Here is a 17,997-nt window from a genome sequence, read left to right as displayed (position 1 = left end):
TGGATCAGATGTTAGGTAAATGAAGGATGCATATATTATACGATGGGTTTATCATGTAAAGCAATAAAGATATCTCTATAAGCTATAAAAAATAACAAAACTTTGCTTTCAAAGAGCAACTGCTACATTTGGAAGCACATATGACCAGATGTCTATTTTAAATTAGGTCTCCATCTGGAAACGCATTGCCTCTACACTGATATTTGTTTAATGCTGTGCAGTTAGAAGAGGAAAATCAGCGAAGGGTGTTATTTTGTTCAAGTTAACTACATCAACTAGTAGAGTTTGAAAGACAAGATTGGTTCTTTTCCCACAACACCGAAGATGTTGCTAAAAAGAAAAAGTGGCACTAAAGTACACGTTGTTATTTGCCTAACCTCAGGGCCTCTCTGCACTCACTTCCCCAACTCTCAGTAGACTGGATTACTTTTTTAATCGAGCTCAAAGTGCCCCCGCAGAGCATGCATCCGCCTTTTGTCATCATGTAGGAGCAGGCCAGGTATCAACACACAGACCCGTTTACCTCAGTATCGCACACGGATTAGTGGGAGCATGAGCTTTGATGTCAGCTTTATGGACAGTGGTGGAAAACACCTAAAAGCCTCGCAGAATTATCTGTTTGTTTATAACACATAAAGCAAGAAGAAACCCCAGACCACAAGAAAAAGAAAACTATGAAAATGTGCAGTAATGGCGCATTCCTTTTGTTTACAATTGTTTAGTTTCATGTTTTATTCATTGGTGGTTTTGCGGGTCATTTGTACCAAAGAAGTAACAGAAATATCTTTGCATGTTTTAGAAAAAGCTGAACGGGGAAAATCTGTGGTGTGAAACACACATTCTGCTGCCTGAAACCCTAATGAGTAATAATGTTGTTGTCGTGCACTGTTTGCACTTAACCAAATACTACTTCAATATTTATCCACTGCTGTTGCAGTCAGATTTAATCTTGTCCCTGTAATTGCTTAAAGGAAAAACAAAGAGTGTGTTTACTGCCTTGCGTTTGCGGGTTTTACAGCAGCCCTGCCACTGAGGGTCAGTTTCTTGTTCTTTTCTTCCTTCCTTTTTTTTTTTATTATTTCTTATCAACCCTTTTGGCCTTAAGCTGCAGCAGCTCAAGTCCCCCAGGTCCTGCTTCCGGAGCCTGTAAACACTGCCAACAAGTTTCTTTATTGACATAATCAGGTTGAGTGGTGGCGATGTGGTGACATTTGCTGTAATAGGAGAGTGATAATCCTCACACAATTACTTTGCTTCTTTTGGACTATAGGGGAGGCCATGGGGGACACAGTACGCTTCTGGAGGCAATCTGCTGCCCACCGAGTGACCATGAACAGGATAGCCTCACCTCACTCTTTAACTTGCATTACCCTGTGGAAAATAGGAGTCCTGCAAGATCAAACCATCTGCGGTAAAATGGTGAAGGGGAAAGGGAGGACGAGCACAAGCAGAAGCTGCAAGAGCTCTCTCAAGTGGTGGAAATGGAAACTTCTCCATGCCATTGAACTGTATTTTCACTCTGATTTCATGCTATTCATGGAAATAATATTGCTATCGGAAATCTTTTTTTTTTTCTTTTTTTTTCAGAATTGGTCCTAAAATAAGCGTCTGAACCTCCATGGAATACAAAGCTTGAAGCAAAGCACCATGATCCCTTTAACCTGAACCTGAGGCAATACTGATATAGTTATTACATGTTGATATGTTCTTGCAATATTCTAATTTGCACATACCATTGCTGCTATTGTAAGTACCTTAAATGTGGTGCTTTGCAAAAAACGTGTTTTTAATAATCTTTGTACTTTAATTAATTTTTTTTTTTTTTTACAAAAACTCACGGACCTACAATGTGTTTTATAGAGATTTTATGTGACTGCCCATTAAAAAGGAGTGTGTTGGAAGTAACTGAAGTGGTAGGAAAGCATCTATGGTTGTTATAATGGTTGTTATAAGTGTGTTAACTTTTTGTATTCAGCTCTAAATACTCCTAAATTACATCCAGTTTAGCCAATGGCCAGCAGGAGTACCTTACCTGGCAACTAAACTCCATCTGTGTGTAATTTAATCTCGGCATAAGTTAAAGTACCTTTATAAGCAAACAACATCATGAAGACCAAAGAACACACCACACAGATGAGAGATTAAGCTATAGAAAAGTTGAACCTGGAGGAGCTGCAGAGATCAACAGCTCAGGTGGGAGATTCTGTTGACAAGACTACTATCAGCTTTGAATTTCCAAAACCTTTCTTTATATAAGTTGGGAAACTGTTGAAAGGAAGTCATAACATGTCCCATTTGCAGGTTGACATGTAAAACAAAACAAAGGCAAACTCATGAAAGAAGCTGCTGTAGTCTAAACAATATTTATGCCAGATAACTAAATCAGCACAATGTCCTGATCACACCATAGACACCCTGAAATGTGGTGGCGATTACATCAATCTGTGATGCAGGCACAGAGGAGCTGGTCAGAGTTGATGGGAGGATAGATGAAGCTGAGTACTGGACAGCCCTGGTACAAAAACTTCTTACACGCTGCCAACAACCTGGAGGAGGTTCACCTTCAATCTATAAATGTAGAACAAATCTGGTAGAGACGTGCTCCACAAGTCAAAAAAAAAAAAAAGGGGGGGGGGTATGTTTCTGTAAAGTAGGGACTCTAGAACATAGATGCATGCCACACTTTTCAGATTTCCTATTCATAAAGGAGTTTGTTATTCAGTTATGTGCTAATGAGTGTTGGTCTATCACATAAAACTATGTATTTATATTCAGGTTTACATTGTAATGATGGAATATAAAATGTTCAAGTGCTTTCAGTGCCTTTGTAAGGCTCTTTGGAAATTTGTTTGTAACTCCAGTTAACATCCCAAATGTGGAGTGAGGCTCTTTTAGATCCATGCTATACCCATCATGTACTCCGGTTTAGTTTATTTGGTCAGTTTAGATTTAGGTTGTAGGTGTTGATGGAAGAGCAGGTAACTGGGTCAGTCAGGCAGGTTGTGGTGGGCTTCAGGTTGGCCCTGGACATTTATTTGTTACATTGGACATAATCTGAGTCCCTCTGTGCAGCTCCGCATCTACTTGATGGCTTCTGTTTCTCTGACGTTACATCACCAATACCTGCTAGAGTACCATTTTCACTCACAGCCACCTAAACAATGAGAGAAGCACTTTAACTGATGAATACACTCTAAAAGCAGTTTGTGTATGTAGCTTTTTGTGTATGCAGTCCACTGATGTTTTCAAATCTACCTTTATATGCGACTGTTGCTTGGTTCCTGCCTATTTGAAGGATTCAGTGGTATATGTGTCATTGTGAGTCTTCTGATGTCTGGACATATAATGATACCTACATACTGACAGCTATGTAGGTATATATATATATGTATATATATATATATATATATATATATATATATATATATATATATATATATATATATATATATATATATATATATATATATATATTAGGGGTGGGCAAGTTAACGCGTTAATTTCGCGTTAATTCATTAGACTATTAACGGCGATATTTATTTTATCGCGCATTAACGCATGTTGCTCGCATGCTTTCAGTCAGTGTCAGTCAGCAGGCGCGCTGACTGCAGCGCGCGGTCACGGCAGCACTCTCTCGCTCCCCCTCCCCTCTCGTACATGGCTCAGCGGCGCCAGCCAATCAGCACGCAGGCTCAGCCTGGCCCGCCCACTCAGCTCTCACACAAACTTAATACACAAACAGCTGAGAGAGACCGCAGCAGCAAAAAAAAAAACATGAACAGAGGAAGTAGCACCGTTTGGCTTTATTTTAATACCGTAAATGAAGTCAAGCTGTATGTTTTGTAAAAAGCAGGTTCATTTCAGTGGAAACACAACAAATTTATCTAAGCACGTGAAAAAACATGAAAACGTCGAGCCCCAGAAACGGAGAGAGGAGACGAAACTTCTCTCACTGCCCCGACAGACCCACAGACTGATGTCTCTGACTGAGGCGTTTCAGTCCTCCAGGGAACATCCAGGTAGATCAGTGGGTGGATGGATGGATGGATGGATGGATGGATGGATGGATGTTACTGGAGCCCACACATAACATGTAATTAAGACCTTGAAAGAACCCAGTACATATATTAAAAAGTGTTATTTAAGATAAGATAACATTAGCTAATCCTTTTTTTATCCCACGACGGGGAAATTTATAGGATTAAAGCAACAGGCAGGTGCACACAACACAGACAAAATGACATAAGGATTGAAATATATAAGAGGTGGATTAGCGAAAAAACACTGAACATAACATTATTGTTATTATTATTATTATTATTATTATTTAATTGTAATAATAAAATAAAAAACACAAAACCCAAAAGGTCAACAGTTTCATGATACATCAAGCTTAGGGACTGGCTAATATACAGCAGGTCAAAAAAGACCATATTTTGGCTGCAGTGCTTGCTGTTCTCTTATGAAGAAAAGATCAACTAGTGCACTAAATTCAATAGATGGGTTGAAAATATCCAGTATAAAATAAGTGCTACAAATGTTACAACACTTTTGTTCATATGGCAGCAGAACATTAAAATAAAAGTGCTCTTTACACTACTTTTGAATTCATTCTTGGAGTTTGTAAATACAATGCGATTAATCGCGATTAATCGCGATTAATCAGGGCGATTAATCGCGATTAAATATTTTAATCGTTGCCCAGCCCTAATATATATATATATATATTTGTGTGTGTGTGTGTGTGTGTGTGTAATATTATTGTGTGTGATTAAAACTAGTTCTGCTGAAATGTTTTCAGTCCTTTTTTAAAAGTCTTGGCTGAGCAAAAAGCCCGATTACCCATGATGCCATGGTGCGTTGGGCAGCAGGAAGGAGGCGTTCATAAAATACTGCGACTGAGCCCAACCCAGTGACCTGACCTTTCAAACCTAAAGCAACCGCTATCAGTCAGAGGAAACAGAAGCAGTGCAGCCGTGTCCAGATGTCCGGTCTTATCCGCTCACCATGCACGCAGCCTGCACCGCCTCAGAGAGGATCCCTGCGTCCGGCTCGCACCAGAACACGTGGCACTCGAACTGCTGCGTGCCGGCGTCCACAATCACAGCAAAGGTGTGGCTGTCGTGGCCGACGCCCAGGAAGGTGAGGAATCGCACCTGACACTCCCAGAGGGGCTCGTCTCCATCCTGCCAGAACAGGTAACAGGTAAGGATTAAACACAGGTGAGGGGACGTATCACCTGAGGCCCACCGGGACCAGGACGGTACCTCCCCCTTCCACAGAGACAGAACTTTGTCGCTGATGTGGATGACGGTTCGCTCCCAGTCGTCCTGGTCGGTGGAGTCCATGATGCTTTCGATGGCTCTGTTCAGCACCTCCATACCTGCAAAGAGAGCAGGCGGTTACAGAACCTCCCCTCCATCAGAACTGGGTCTGCTGAGCAGTGGAGGACTGAAAATGTTCTGGTGCTGAGGAACACCCGCATCTTTATTCTGTTTAATGAGGAGCTAAAGACACAGAGTTCCTGTAGAAGGTCTCTGGTCGTCTACAGAGGGAACTTCAGGTGTACCAGGTGTGTCTCTGTCCTACCCATGGCTCTGGACACCGGCAGGTTTCCGATGTACTGGACCTCAAACTTCTGGACCTGCTGCCGTACCGCCTCTAGAAACTCCACTGAAACAACAGGTCATTAATACAGAACCGACACCAGGTGTGATCAGCTGATCCGCCGTCAGCAGGTGAGTCACCTTGTCTGGGCAGGTCTTCAGGTGAGAGGCTCTCCAGGGTGAGAGAGCGCGAGGGCCTCATGAGGGCTTTGCCAGACATCATCTGCATGGAAGACAGGATTCAGTCAGACCCCAAAGGGAAGATCTCAGCTCTGCAGCCAGAAGGAAAATCATCGTTTTATGGTGTTCAGTAAAGTCATGACAAAAACTGAGTCCACCCCACGGTCCAACAGAACCTCCTTCTGCAGCCACAGTGTTAACTTCAGCAGTTCTGGACTGATATGGACTCACATTGGACTCTAGAGGACGTTGATATGCAGAGGTCCAATCGCTGTTAGCAGCTCAAAACTAGCCCTCATCATCATCCCTCCACCACCGTGCTTCACAGTTGGTATGAGGAGCTGATGCTGCGTCTAGTTTTCTCCATCATGGTTCTGTCCATCATGGTTCTGTTCACTGTGGTTCTGTCCACCATGGTTCTGTTCATCATGGTTCTGTCCACTGTGGTTCTGTCCACCATGGTTCTGTCCACTGTGGTTCTGTCCACCATGGTTCTGTTCATCATGGTCCATCATGGTTCTGTCCACCATGGTTTTGTCCATCATGGTTCCTCCATCGTGGTTCCTCCATCCTGGTTCTGTCCATCATGGTTCCATCATCATGGTTCTGTCCACTTTGGTTCTGTTCATCATGGTTCTGTTCATCATGGTTCTGTCCATCATGGTTCTGTTCATCATGGTCCATCATCATGGTTCTGTCCATCATGGTTCTGTTCATCATGGTTCTGTTCATCATGGTTCAGACCATCATGGTTCTGTCCATCATGGTTCTGTTCATCATGGTTCTGTCCATCATGGTTCAGACCATCATGGTTCTGTCCATCATGGTTCTGTCCATCATGGTTCCTCCATCCTGGTTCTGTCCATCATGGTTCTGTCCATCATGGTTCCTCCATCCTGGTTCTGTCCATCCTGGTTCTGTCCATCATGGTTCTGTCCATCATGGTTCCTCCATCGTGGTTCCTCCATCCTGGTTTGTCCATTATGGTTCCTCCATCCTGGTTCTGTCTATCCTGGTTCTGTCCATCCTGGTTCTGTCCATCATGGTTCTGTCCATCATTTCTAGAGAGGCTTTCTCCTTCAACCCTCCAGCAACTAGACTGGTTCCGGTTTTTCTGACTTTCCATTAGGAATCTGGCTCCACTGAATCAGATTCTTGTCAGGTTTGCTGTCTAGTGCTGATGCTTAGAACCCAGCTTAGGTTATTAATTACTGACGTAGAACCATGACTGTGCTCCAGCCAGAGGCATCAGAGGGAGGAGTCAGGAGCAGATAATACCCAGAGCTGGCAGGAGGGGCTCAGCATCTGAGCTCCTGCATCGGTACCGTCAGCAGAGATCAACTAGCTGTGAAACGTAGACATGGCCAGCCACATGCTTCGTGAGTAAAACCTCCAGCTTTATTCACTAAAAGTTGTTTTCTATCAGCTCTGAAACACTGCTGGATAAACTAGACCTAATCTATAAAATCTGTCTGATTGACTATTGGTTAAACTGAACAATGTCAGAAAAGTTTTTCTCAAGACAGGAAAGTTCATTTCTGTCTTATTAATAACTGTGAAATGTTGTCAGTCTCCAGCAAAAACCCAACAGCTGCAGAGTTTAGTTCTTTAGGAGCTAAAGCCATGGAGATGTGCTTGTTGTTCTGCAGTGACCACAGTCTTCCTGTCTCTGACTCGATGCAACCACCAGCTTCTGTCTGAAGGGGTTTTGGTAGAAAGGCCAGTTTATCTCTTTAGCTTCAGCCGGGACATAAACAGGCAGACAGGAGTGTGAGGGGCGGAGGTGCACATTATCTCTTACATGCAGAGCACTGCAAAAATGAACTGAAAGTAAGTAACATTTTCTTGAAATGAATGTATATATCTTAATTTGAGCAGTTAAATAACTCTATTTGCCAATGGAATGAGTATATATACCTCTACATAAGATAATCAGATACCTTGCACCTGAAATTAGAGATAATAAGATAATGGAGACTAATTGTTCCTATTTTTAGTGCAAAAAATCTTATTATTAATAGTCTTATTTACCTGCTTAAATCAAGGAAAAATACACTAGTTTGAAGAAATTTTTACTTACTTTTGGTTCCCTTTTTACAGTGAGCAGAGCAGTTAGTAGATCCTGAAAGACAAACATGTGGACCAGATGTTCCTCTGGGTCAGGTCTGGGTAAACCAGAACAGTGACTGGTCATAAATGGCCTATGATTACAATTCAGCCCCAACTCTGCATACATCATCACATTCAGATTTTAAAATATTTTCATTCTTCCCTGAATTAGATTCTAATATAGGAAATGAAACCAGGTGCTTGAGTTTTATCATGTGGTATTGTTAACATTCTGATTAAAATATCATGTCTAGAGTTATTTATACCCTTCTGCATGATTAACGGAGCAATCTTTAGTGCAGCAACCCTAACTTTCTTCTATCTGCTGAGCAGCTTCTATTCTTGGCATTTAGACGGTTTCTCTTTGGTGAGGAGCCCCAAGTGTCAAGAAGCTCCCCTTACCATCACCCTCATCGTTAGCACTTTAGCTCCAGAGGCACTTCAAAAAAAATCTTCAACTTTTTGCTTCCATTATAACTTCAGTCCAGCCATCCATTTTCCAACACTCCTATCCCTCATGAGGTCCTGAGGGGTGCTGGTGCCTATCTCCAACGTTCACTGGGTGAGAGGCGGGCTACACCCTGGACGGGTCTCCAGTCTGTCGCAGGGCAACAGAGACAAACAGGACAAACAACCATTCACACTCACACTAAGGAGAATTTACAGAGGCCAATTAACCTATCAGTCATGTTTTTTGGACTGCGGGTGGAAGCCGGAGTACCTGGAGAGAACCCTTGCATGCACAGGGAGAACATGCAGACTCCATGCAGAAAGACCCAGGGCAAGGGCAGAACTTGAACCCAGGACCTTCCTGCTGCAAGGCCCAAGATAACTTAATATGTCAAAAACTTTAGAAATGTAAATAAAAAACATGAAAATATAGATAAGATAAGATAAGATAAGATAAGCTTTATTGATATCACAGTGGAGAAATTCACTTGTCACACATCAGTTCAATAATCAAAATAAGGTGCCAAAAGGAGGAAAAGGTGCATATTGTATATATTGCATAAGGTATATATATATATATATATATATATATATATATATATATATATATATATATATAGAGAGAGAGAGAGAGAGAGAGAGAGAGAGAGAGAGAGAGAGAGAGAGAGATAGATAATAAATCCACGTTTCAATTGTCGACCATGTCATTTAAATCCGATATTAAACAGGTTTCCAGAGTTTCCTTTTTTCACCTCAGGAATATCGCCAAAATTAGAAACATTCTGTCCAGGAGTGATGCTGAAAAACTAGTCCATGCATTTGTTACTTCAAGGCTGGACTATTGTAATTCTTTACTATCTGTTGATGAAAAGCCACAGAAAACAACAATATCTTCAGTCCTGATCTGAACGATGGACAGTTTCTGGGGAAACTCAGATTTTCTGTAAGTTTGATGGAGGGTTGAGGAGTTATGGTCCTTAAAACATGGGCTGATGAGGTCTGATGATTAGAGGGATCCAAAAAGTTCCTTCTTGACTGGTATATTTTAGGCCAGAAATGAATCAATCCTTAATAATCAACCAGCAAGATGTTAACTTCTGTCCTTGGACAAACAGAGATTATGTAGTAATATGATTGATTTTTATTTTACAAAAAACAGGAAAGAAACCATTCAATGAGTGGGACTACTGCAAATGAAGCAGATTTATAGACTCTCTAACTTTAAAACTGTAGCAAGCTGATTTTAGAAAATCCTTTATGTCATAATCAGTTGTCTGACATACTCTACAGGTTTTACCCTCACTGAGTTCAGAGGAGTTTTGATCTCTAACCATGACCTGTTTGCATCCAGAAAGAATGACCTTAGACTTTAGTCCATGACTCTGGACTAAATGGTGACCCATCCACACATTACCATAATGGACACATTGACTCAGTGACGGTCCAGGACAGTGGTGCTGTGCAAATACAGAACTATAAAGGAGTGTGTCTTCAGCGTATAGCATCATCTTCTATGAAATGCTGTTATACTGGCAAATAAGATCTGAAGCAGCTCAGCAGAATCCCAGACAACTTCACCACTTTTTAACAAATTCAACTCAGTCAACTTCCAGTCTTTATCATCATCATTAATGTGTTGTTCTCCAACAGAACCACGAGAACCAGACCTCAGGATGGTGCTTGTTGGGAAAACTGGAGTTGGGAAGAGTGCAGCAGGAAACACCATCTTAGGGATGGAGGCGTTTAAATCTAAACTGTCTCCTTCCTCCTTGACATCCATTTGTAAGAAAGAACTGGGAGAGCTTGATGGTCAGATTCTAGAGGTGGTGGATACTCCAGGCCTGTTTGGCACCAGGAACGAGGAGGTGCTGAGAGAGATAGTTAGATGCATCTCACTGGCTGCTCCTGCTCCTCACGTGTTCCTGGTTGTCATCCAGCTACGCAGATTCACAGAAGAAGAACAAGAAACAGTCAAACTAATTCAGAAGGTCTTTGGAGAGAAGGCAGCACATTACACCATGGTGCTGTTTACTCATGGAGATGATCTGGAGGAGGAGGTCCCCATAGAGGACTTCATTAACAATAGTCCACCTCTCTGCTCTTTTGTTAAGCAGTGTGCTGGAGGATATCACGTCTTTAACAACAGAAATAAGGACCCATCTCAGGTCCGAGAGCTGCTGGAGAAGATCAACACGATGGTTCAGAAAAACGGAGAAAGCTACTACACCAACGATATGTTCCAAGAAGCTGAGAGAGCCATCAAAGAAGAGACTGAACGGATTATGAAAGAAAATCCAGGTACAAATCCTGACGATGTAAGGAGAAAGGCGGAGGAAGATAACGTATTTATTCGTTCCTTGATAATTGGAGCTTCCGTTGGAGCTGTTGCTGGAGCTGCTGTTGGAACTGTTGCTGGTCCTGTTGAAGCTTTGGTTGGGGCGGGTATGGGCATTGCAGTGGGAGCTATAGTTGGGGCTGTGAAGAAGGACGCCTGTGTTATACAGTAAAAGTTCAGATGCTGACGTGATCATAAACACGTCAGCATCAGGCCATTTACTGCATTCATCATTTTTGACCAGGCTTACTGGGTCTGGTTCTGCTTGTTTGTTAGATTAAAATAACACCTATAAGGAGGCATTAAACATACTTTTCATTAAACCTGTTTAATGTATTGTTTTGTTAGTCTGATGTAATATTTTGATCTGAAACGTTGTGTTTTCATGGCTGTCAGCATAAATTCTTCATATCTAGCAGAAATAAAGGCTTGTTTCATCCGTTTGTGTGTAATTAATCTTTCTAACAGGTTTCACTGAGTGATGGAGTTACTGAAATAAATATTTCACTAATGTTCTCATGTCTGACTCTGATTTTGATTTAATATCTCTGTGTATAAACTGGATGTCTGGTTCCTTGGAGAACATGTGTCAGAAGCATTAATACACTTTAAATAAACTGAAGTGAATTGAAGATAGCATGAATCAGAAGCTGGACCTTTGGTAACAAAAGCTTTGTTCTTAGGCTTCAGGAGGAGGACTGGTGTTAAAGCCCAGATCAGGAAAGCAGGAATTAAATCAGCGTTGTGTTTGGGTCAATGATCATTTCAGGAACAACCTCCTCCTGCAGCTTCTGTTCTCCATGTGTTAATAAAAGATCTCCCTGAAGACCAGACTCCATTCTTGATTGAAGCTGCATGTGTTCTGACTGTTGATGTGTGAGGACTGGCCCAGATGGACTGGGATGTTCTGATGAACTCTGTTGTTTTCAGGCTCAGACCTCAGAGTGGTGCTGGTGGGTCAGGAGAGAGTGGGGAAGAGCTCAGCAGGAAACACCATCCTGGGAAAGAAGGTTCTGGACTGTCGGTTCAGCTCCGTCCCCGTGACTCTGAGGCCTCAGAAGGTAGAAGGTGATGTTGAAGGTCTCAGAGTTTCTGTGGTGGACACCCCTGGACTCTTCAGCACTCAGCTGTCTGTAGAACAGGTGAAGTCACAACTGAAAACAGCAGTCAAGCTGAGCTCTCCTGGTCCTCACATCTTCCTGCTCACCATTCAGCTGGGAATACTGAGCAGACAGGAACAAAAAGCCATGGAGAGGCTGCAGATGATGCTGGGTCCTGCTGTCTCCAAACACACCATGCTGCTGTTCACCTACGGAGACCGACTGGAAGACACAGACATGCAGCAGTTCATCAGAGAGGATACCAACCTGCAGAAGCTGCTGAAGAGCTGCAGCGGGCACTACCACGTGTTCAACAAGAAGAAGATGGAGGACAGGGAGCAGGTCCAGGAGCTGCTGGACAAAATCCAGAAGATCTCACAGGGTGGCAGCCTGATTTATCAGAGAGAAGATCAGGCAGGATACTCTTTCTTCTCTTCATTAAAAGGTTTTTGGAAGAAGTAACAGAGGCGTTAACCTAAGGCTGCTCCTCCATCAGAGGGTGAGAATGATGAGGGAGAAGGTCTGACAACATCTGTGCAGACAGCAGCAGGAGGTCCTAAAATGTTCCAATAAAGGTTCCTGTGATAAAGTGTAAGTTATTGATGAAGATCTCATCCTGATGTCTGCTGTGGTCCACATTCTCTGATCTGTCAACCCAAACTTCTGATAAAACATCTAAATCAGTCCAGCCTGTTCAGGGTGTCTAATGTGACAGGTTGTCCTTGGTATTCAGAAGATCGTCAGCAGGCAGCTAGATGGAAATGTCTCAAATATGTTGGTACCCTGTGAGTTTTTGATTGAGTGAATTTACACTGCAGGAAATACAAGCTGTGGGAATTCGTCAGTTTATAGGCTCTCTAGGTTAATTAAATCAGATCCTCCTGACAGGTTGGCTCAAAGTTTTCACTCTAAGGAAACTCAGCAGGTTCATCCAGTCATTTGCAACCTGGGTAAAATATCCAGTTTTGTAGTTTTATAAATATAAATATAATATTAAAACCATATTCCTAACCCTCCGTGTTTACATGTGCTGCCAGATGCTGGTAAAGTTTTATTTATTTTTGTTTCACAATAAAATGCAAAGTTAGGTATTCACACCTTATAGAAAATCAGTTTAGAAAATAATGTAAACTAATAAAACAGGAGGGACATAAACAAAACTAAAGAGTTCAGGTGAACAGGAAGAAAACAGATTAAAGTGTCAGATCAGCAGCAGAATGAAGGATTTTCTTTATTTTATTTAGTTTATTTATACATGACATCATTAAATTGTTTGTTTTTATTTACAGACAAAACGAGCTTAAAACCTTCTGAATCCTTTAGATCAGCACAGCCTGCAGAGGAATCAGGTAATGATGCGCGACTCGTCTGCTCCCCCTGGTGGTGAGGAGCTGCCACTGCAGCTTGGTAGGCTCCCTCCAGGAGAAGCTGAACCAAAGGAGGGAGGAGCTGCTCTCTGAGCCGACATCTCTGTTTTTAACCACTTCTGAGGGAAATCTAAGTCTGACACAGAAATCCTCCTTGTCTTCATCACGACCCTCAGGGAGAAACGTTTCATTCACATTTAAAGTCTGAAGGTCCTGAGGCGGCTCGGTGTGTTTTCTACAGTTTGCTTTGTTCTAGAGGGAAGAAGGTGCAGGAATCGAGAGCTCTGATTGGTCAGAAACCTGCAGACATTCATCCAGAGACTGAACCCACCGGCTGCTCCTCAGGTGGGCCTCGTCTCAGGTGTTGCTCAGACCCTCAGGTGTTGCTCAGACCCTCAGGGCTGCAGCCAAGTCGGACGCTGGCCCGGCGATGTCTCTGCAGTCCGGTGGGACCAGCGGCGTCCGGCGGTCCTGCCCCCATCGCTACGAGGTGGCAGCTTGTTTGTTGCGGAACGTCTCGAAGAACGCCAGCATCCCTTTCCTCACGTTGCTGCTGCTGCCCTTGGTGCTGGTCACCAAGGTGGAGCTGCTGCTGTTTCTGTGGTGATGGGATGTGAGCGGCGGAAAGGCGGCGCCGTCCATCGAGTTGGCCCGTTTAACCTTTGATGGAGCCGTACGCCATGATTTGGTCCTAGGAGGTGGGGTCTGAGCCACCAGACACTTCTGGTACTGGACCTGAGGGGAGGGGACAGTGGACTGTGATTAACTTTAAACAGGCGTGTTCTCACCGGCCACGCCCAGATATAAAGAAATAGACAGAATAGACCCTTTTCACAGTGACGTCATGCAACTTCCGTTCTGCGGTGAAGCAGGGTATCTTTACTTCCGCTTTCTCCGCGAGCAGTGTTTTTACATAGGGAATTCACACAGTCCCTCACCAATCTACCCAAATTTCGTTTGGGAGACGTGCACAGACTGGTACAAAAGCTTCCGGCCACACCAGCCTCCAAACTCGACAAAGATGACAAGTTCTTTGTGGAACAGTACCTTTTCGATTATGAAGGTAAGAGCTTTGTCTTCTTAGCTCTGTTGTTAGCATAGATGCTAGGATAATGGTAGCTATGCTACCAACAGGACTTTTGTCATTTATTAGTTTTCTATTTCTCCATTATATTGCTACGCTAGCTTTATTGCTATATCAGCTATTCTGTTTCACAGCTTTTAGTCAATGAGTCACACCAGGGATATAGTTGATGTATAATGTTGAGCCTTTTCTTACTTTGTTTTGGAACAGTGTCAATGCTGTTGGCCACTTGGTCACAGCTCTATGAATAAAAATGAGGAGCCTCATTCCCTCCCGTTTGTTTTTTGTGTGTAGTATTTTACTGAGGTTGCAGACTTTTGCAGTATCCCTCAAAATTCCTCTGTGGGTTCAGTGTGTTTCTCAGTCTCGTCAGTAGATCTGGAGCCTCAATTAATAAAATAATTCTGCCCATTCCTGTTAAAACTGTGATAGTTTAGGACATCATAGACTGAGAAAGACGCTGTCAATAATGTTGCATGCACACTAATAATCAGTTCACTATAGTATTTATGGATTATGCTGCTGTCGGGGCAAACCCCTTGTGTCCTATACTGTTATTTTTCAGGAACTGACCAAAAAAACATGGATTTAAAAAAACTTCAGACATCACACTTCATATATTTTAGTTATTTATTACATAGATACTTCATAGCAGCTCTGTCAATTTTACCTTTTACCTGTCCTGTTTATCCTGCTGCCTTGCTTCGGTTCCCCTCTGCCTTACAGAAGAACCTGCTGCCGAGCTCTGGTGGGTTCTCCCCTGAACTGTCAATTCTCTGCCGAGGTGTGGACCCTGATGCCTGTTCCTGGTTCCAAGAAGTCTCTCTCCGGGCCGTCAGCTCCTGCCAACACCATCACCCTGTTCCCGTGCAGTTCTACCTCGCTGGTTACATCACCCTCCATCCCATCAAACCTTCAATAAAGACTTTCATTTTAAGTCCCTTGTGTGTGGTTCTGGGTTCATCCATGGACAAATTAGATTTAGACAACTTTATTTGTCATTATGTATGCACAGAGTGCGTACAGAACGAAATTCCGTTTGCATACAGCTTAAGAATTACAGTAAATTACAGCAGTTATTTAACAGTAAACAATTGAAATGTAAACAATGCAGGAGAAAGAGACAGTGTGCGATCACAGTGTACAGGTGAGTATTTTTAAAAACCATTTGTATGTGCAGAAATTAATTAATTTCTCAGATTAATTTCCTTTCATTAACAAATTGATTTTGACAGCTCTAATAAAATTTTACGTGGTGAGCCACTGAAATTATCTTGGGAATAGCTAAATTAACTTATAACTCAATTATCTTTAAGAAAGAAAGATGGAGTTTAATTTGTTAAAGACCACTTGCAGAAACATAGGTGTCCTCGGAAGAAAAGTGCTGACTGCAGGCGTAAGTGCTGCCACGAAGGATTTTAAAATTTGGCCCCTCGTCTCTTCTTATTGCCGTCACCCAACGGGCTCCAGTCTCAGCATCAGCCGGGAAGTCATGAACACTGAGATATGGAAAGTTTTTTTTTGTTGTTCGAACACTGTGGGACACTGCAGTAGAGGTTTCTCTGTGATTGTGCCATGCTTGGTGGATATGATGCTGCTGAGAGATGGACACAAGGGGAGAAAAAAATAGATTAACTATAATACTTTTTAAAACCTTTATTTAACCAGATAAACTCCCATTGAGATTAAGATCTCTTTTTTAAAGGTTGATCTGACTAAGAGGTCAGCAGCACATGTCATTACTAATACAGTATAATAAAAACAATTTCAGGCTTCTACTTAAAATATACAGTATTTTGCACAAAAACTAAAAAAAAGTGCATTAATATAAGTGCAAATAATATTATGAAGAAAATTCAGAAACAGAAGTACTGTCCAATAGACCCACGGTATTTTTTTTTAGGAATGAAAAAAAAGATTCAAATGGAATAAGATCTTTTTGATTCAGTGACTGCAATTATATATATATAACACGTCACCATAATCAAGTAAAGGGAACAATGTAGCAGATAAATGTCTCTTTTTTTCACTCAGTGAACAAGATTTATTTCTATAATAGCAAAGCTACAGTAATCATTTTATAACATCTACATCAGATTAATGACAGGTAAAGTAAGCTAACAAGCTGCTCCATGTTAGCTTTGATCTTCATGTTACTGTCCCAATCAAAGCATCTTTATAACAGCAATGATCGCTACCAATACTAAGGAAAATAAAGATAGTCAATAAGACACGTTTAATATTGTGCTCTCAGTCTTACCTAATGAAATCACGCTGATTACTGATAGGTAAAAGTTTGGTAAGGTAAGCTAACAAGCTGCTGCATGTTAGCTTTGATCTTCATGTTACTGTCCCGATCAAAGCATCTATGTAACAGCAATGATCGCTACAAATACTAAGGAAAATAAAGATAGTCAATGCGACACATTGTGGTCTCAGTCTTACCTTATGAAATCGCGCTGATTATCAGTGAAACACCTCTTCACCTCCCGAATTTTCTATGTAAAAGCATGTAGCCGGAAGTAAAGATACCCTGCTCCGCTTCAAAACGGAAGTTGAGTGACGTCATGTGAAAAGGGTCTATCTGTGTGACAGCACGAAGTCTCTGGATCTAAAGAGATGAAAGTCATTGGTGTTAATCATTCTCAAAATTGTTTAAAGGTTGTGACATGATGCAACTAAGACATCACTAGAAACAGGAAGTACTGAGCTCTAATCTGGGAACACAGAAGGTTTTAATAATATATATAACTCACACTACTATCAACAGCATTCCAAAAAAAGTAAAAAACAAAGCAACTGGACTTGTTTTCCGTAGTTGAAGACGTTTCGCTTCCTCTCCAGGAAGCTTTCTCAATTCAAAAAGTCTGGAGTAATGATGAGTACCAGGCGTTATACTGCTGCCTAACAAAGGCCTGTAAGGCTTAGATAACATGCAGATTGAACAGAAACCAGTTTCTGTCCAATCTGCTGGCTTAATGGCTTTAACGACTGCCCATTACTAAGGGGTGGACCTGTTTCTGTTGAATTTACATGTTATCTAAGCCATTGCAGGTCTTTGTTTGGCAGTAATATAAAGCTTGTTACTCCACATTACTCCAGACTTTTTGAATTGAGAAAGCTTCCTGGAGAGGAAGCGAAACGTCTTCAACTACGGAAAACAAGTCCAGTTGCTTTGTTTGTTACCTTTTTTTGGAATGACCATGACCTGATGACTGAGAATCTTCACCAGCATCAACAGCATCACATTCTGTGTAACTTTAAGGTCCATTAGCAACACTCGCAAACACTTGATCTCAGCTTTGCTGCCAAGGGCTGCAGGAGCCCTTTTTAGGTTTAGGGTGTGATTACTTTTCACACAGGGCTGGGTTATTTCCCTCAGTAATGCAGGTCATCATTTTGTGTGTGTGTGTGTGTGTGTGTGTGTGTGTGTGTGTGTGTGTGTGTGTGTGTGTGTGTGTGTGTGTGTGTGTGTGTGTGTGTCCTACAAGCCCGATGCTGAAAACTATCTCTTTTTCATTCAATACCCAACAGATTAATAGACTCCATTGACTTTAGTCATAATTATCTCCCTGTGTCTTTAGTACAACAAAGTGCATGTAAAAGAAACCTTTAGCATATTACTCTTGATAACGAAATGTATCTATGACAGTAAATGTTGCTCTCCAGGAAATGTGTAATGTTCTTCTGGTATTGTGTGGACCAGCAGCAGAAAATGAAAATAGGCGTGTTGTTTGTTTTAATATTTCATGTGTAATACTGGTGC

At 41.9% G+C, this 17,997-nt stretch overlaps 2 protein-coding genes across 4 annotated transcripts; one reads left to right on the top strand and one right to left on the bottom strand.

The window, feature by feature from the left end:
* Positions 1-4,815: 4,815 nt before the first annotated feature.
* On the bottom strand, positions 4,816-6,113 carry LOC118566697 (amyloid-beta A4 precursor protein-binding family B member 3-like). Of its 3 annotated transcripts, none has more exons than XM_036149840.1 (4): positions 6,018-6,113; positions 5,748-5,829; positions 5,590-5,673; positions 4,816-5,383 (listed from the first exon to the last, which is right to left on the bottom strand). In XM_036149840.1, the coding sequence occupies exons 2-4, from the start codon at positions 5,827-5,829 to the stop codon at positions 4,995-4,997; spliced, it is 555 nt and encodes a 184-aa protein (XP_036005733.1). In that variant the 5' UTR covers positions 6,018-6,113; the 3' UTR covers positions 4,816-4,994. The 3 variants fall into 3 exon arrangements, with proteins under 3 accessions (XP_036005733.1, XP_036005734.1, XP_036005731.1); XM_036149841.1 differs by lacking the exon at positions 6,018-6,113 and having other exon boundaries at positions 4,816-5,186; positions 5,268-5,383; positions 5,748-5,981; XM_036149838.1 differs by lacking the exon at positions 6,018-6,113 and having other exon boundaries at positions 5,748-5,983.
* A 3,057-nt stretch (positions 6,114-9,170) lies between these two features.
* Positions 9,171-12,611, top strand: LOC105922316 (GTPase IMAP family member 8). Its single transcript, XM_036150339.1, has 2 exons — positions 9,171-10,643; positions 11,611-12,611. The coding sequence occupies exons 1-2, from the start codon at positions 9,977-9,979 to the stop codon at positions 12,240-12,242; spliced, it is 1,299 nt and encodes a 432-aa protein (XP_036006232.1). The 5' UTR covers positions 9,171-9,976; the 3' UTR covers positions 12,243-12,611.
* Positions 12,612-17,997: the final 5,386 nt, after the last annotated feature.

This window comes from Fundulus heteroclitus, chromosome 18 (genome assembly GCF_011125445.2).
Source record: "Fundulus heteroclitus isolate FHET01 chromosome 18, MU-UCD_Fhet_4.1, whole genome shotgun sequence".
Taxonomy (NCBI): Eukaryota; Metazoa; Chordata; class Actinopteri; order Cyprinodontiformes; family Fundulidae; genus Fundulus; species Fundulus heteroclitus.
Note: the sequence above shows the minus strand (reverse complement) of the source record. Positions and strands in the feature narration are given on the sequence as shown.

Excerpts from the sequence above, each read along its gene's own strand:
- LOC118566697 (XM_036149838.1), bottom strand. The coding sequence starts at position 5,835 with ATGCAGATGATGTCTGGCAAAGCCCTCATGAGGCCCTCGCGCTCTCTC. Across the intron at positions 5,674-5,747 it reads TGAAGACCTGCCCAGACAAG|TGGAGTTTCTAGAGGCGGTA; the intron begins GTGACTCACCTG and ends CTGTTGTTTCAG. Across the intron at positions 5,384-5,589 it reads GCCGGTGTCCAGAGCCATGG|GTATGGAGGTGCTGAACAGA; the intron begins GTAGGACAGAGA and ends CTCTCTTTGCAG.
- LOC105922316 (XM_036150339.1), top strand. The coding sequence starts at position 9,977 with ATGTGTTGTTCTCCAACAGAACCACGAGAACCAGACCTCAGGATGGTG. Across the intron at positions 10,644-11,610 it reads GATTATGAAAGAAAATCCAG|GCTCAGACCTCAGAGTGGTG; the intron begins GTACAAATCCTG and ends TGTTGTTTTCAG.